This window comes from Neopsephotus bourkii, unplaced genomic scaffold (assembly GCF_033783945.1).
Source record: "Neopsephotus bourkii isolate Nb327-2 ecotype Australia unplaced genomic scaffold, CSIRO-AGI_Nbou_v1 NB_1025, whole genome shotgun sequence".
Classification (NCBI taxonomy): domain Eukaryota; kingdom Metazoa; phylum Chordata; class Aves; order Psittaciformes; family Psittacidae; genus Neopsephotus; species Neopsephotus bourkii.
Genome location: NW_026901514.1, coordinates 440,649 through 443,591, shown reverse-complemented (window position 1 = coordinate 443,591; position 2,943 = coordinate 440,649). Strand labels below are relative to the sequence as shown.

The window sequence follows — 2,943 nt, the reverse complement described above, 5'->3', positions numbered from 1 at the left end:
AGTTGATCCCTATTGATCTCTATTGATCTCTATTAGGTTCCTATTGATCCCTATTGATCCCTATTAGGTTCCTATTGATTCCTGTTGATCCCTATTGGTCCCTATTAGGTTCCTATTGATCTCTATTGATCCCTATTAGGTCCCTATTGATCCCTATTGATCCCTATTGGTACCTATTGATCCCTATTGGTACCTATTAGGTTCCTATTGATCCCTATTGACACCTATTGGTCCCTATTAGGTTCCTATTGATTCCTATAGATCCCTATTAGGTTCCTATTGATCCCTATTGATCTCTATTGGTCCCCATAGCTCCCTATTGATCCCCATTGGTCCCCATTGATCTCCATTGATCCCTATTGACCTGTATCACTCCCTATTGATCCGTATCACTCCCTATTGATGTCCATTGACCCCTATTGATCCATATTGCTCCCTATTGCTCTCTATAGCTCCCTATTGATGTCCATTGACCCCTATTGATTCGTATCACTTCCTATTGATCTCTATAGCTCCCTATTGATCTCTATAGCTCCCTATTGATATCCATTGACCCCTATTGATATCCATTGACCCCTATTGACCCCCTACCACCCCTATTCCCCCCTCAATCCACCCCCACCACCCCAAAATACGCCCTCCCCCCGCCGTGCAGGTCCAGGAACCTCCCAGCCGTGGTGGTGGCGGCCAACTGGTCCCCACGGCGCAACTGGAACACGGCGCCCTGGTACAGGGACTCGAACCAGAGCCCGTCGCCATGGCAACAGCGGGGATGCCGATGGCGACGGCAACGCCGATCCCTACGGTACCCACGGCAAGGCCGCTGCGCGCCGTCGCCATGGCAACGCTTCCGGTCTCCATGGCAACGGGGGCATCCCCGGCCCACGGAGCGCACGGCCGTGAGCAAGGGGACGTCCTTGGGGTACTCTTGGGAATAGCGGGATACGGCCAAGCGGAGCAGGGGGGGATGGGATGAGGATGATGGGGAGGGGGAGGGGCATCCTGGCCCCTCCCCCCCGTCGCTATCGTTATCCCCTCCCCCTCCATGGAAGGCGGCGGCGGCGTAGACGAAGTAGAGGCCGTCGCGAGGGACCACGAGGCGGTTGCCATGGAGACGGATCCCGTTGCGCATCTGCGCCGGGGCCACGTCGGCCGCCCATTGGAGGGAGGGGGAGGAGGAGGAGGCTGGGGGGTGGGAGGAGGCGGGGTCAGAGCATCCTGTAGCCATAGAGCCAATAGAGCCAATAGAGCCATATCTGTATCCCGTAATAACCCCATATCCCATACCTCATACCCCATATATCCCATAATAACCCCATATCCCATATCCCAAAATAACCCCATACCCCATATCCCATAATACCCCATATCCCATATCCCATAATAACCCCATACCCCATACCCCATATCACATAATAACCCCATACCGCATATTCCATACCCCATAATAACCCCATATCCCATACCCCATACCGCACATCCCATAATAACCCCATACCCCATATCCCCATATCCCATATCCCATACCCCATACCCCATATATCCCATAATACCCCATATATCCCATAATAACCCCATAGTCCATATCCCATAATAACCCCATATCCCATACCCCATACCCCACATCCCATAATAACCCCACACCCCATACCCCATATATCCCATAATAATCCCATATGCCATATCCCATAATAACCCCATAATAACCCCATAATAACCCCATACCCCATATATCCCATAATAACCCCATATCTCCCTGCCCCATATCCCCCCACTGGCACTCACCCACAACATGAGCAGCGGGTTTGTCCCCATAGGGGTCACGCAGCAGCTTTGGTCCCGCTGTAGGGATATTATGGGATGTGGGCTATTATGGGATGAGGGATATTACGGGATATGGGATATTATGGGATGAGGGCTATTATGGGATGAGGGCTATTATGGGATGAGGGATATTATGGGATGAGGGATATTACGGGATATGGGATATTATGGGATATGGGATATTATGGGATGTGGGCTATTATGGGATGAGGGATATTATGGGATGTGGGGTTTGGGAATCGTCTCTCACCCATCAATGGGGGAATCGGCAGCTCTGGGGATTCCTGTGGGGAGAGAGGGGTCAATGGGAGAGAGGCACCCAGGGGTACAGGGATGGATACTGGGATACTGGGATGGATACAGGGATGGATACAGGGATGGATACAGGGATACTGGACATACATGGACACATATATACACACATGGATACATGGATACAGCACACACACGTGGACACACACATGAACACATGGGACACACATGTAACACATGAACACATGATCACAGACACGTAACAGACACACGTGTGACACACACACATGGATACACACGGACACATGGATACACACATGGACACATGGATACAGCACACACACATGTAACACACATGAACACATGGGACACATGTAACACACATGAACACACATGATCACAGACATGTAACACACACATGAACACACACGTAACACACATGATCACACACATGTAACACACATGTAACACACACACGTAACACACATGCACACACACATGTAACACACACATGTAACATGCACAAACACACAAGTAACACACATAACACACATGATCACAAGCACATGTAACACACACACATGATCACATGATCACACACACGTAACACACATGTAACACACACACGTAACACACACACATGATCACACACATGTAACACACACATGATCACATGATCACAAGCACATGTAACACACACGATCACGTGACCACACACACACACGATCACATGACGCCCCCCTCCCCCACCCGCTCAGCTCCGGGCTCCCGGGCTCGGCTCAGCCCCAGCCCCAGGATCAGGATCGGGGCCAGGATCGGGCCCAGGCGCGGGGCGGGGGCGGGGCCAGGGCCGGGGGGCGGGGCCAT

At 51.5% G+C, this 2,943-nt stretch overlaps 1 protein-coding gene across 1 annotated transcript; it reads right to left on the bottom strand.

Annotated features, from left to right (window-relative positions):
• Positions 1-607: 607 nt before the first annotated feature.
• Positions 608-2,943, bottom strand: LOC133216037 (lymphotoxin-alpha-like). Its single transcript, XM_061360448.1, has 5 exons — positions 2,827-2,943; positions 2,075-2,108; positions 1,786-1,842; positions 870-1,185; positions 608-755 (listed from the first exon to the last, which is right to left on the bottom strand). Exons 1-5 carry the CDS (start codon positions 2,941-2,943, stop codon positions 608-610), a joined length of 672 nt encoding a protein of 223 aa, XP_061216432.1.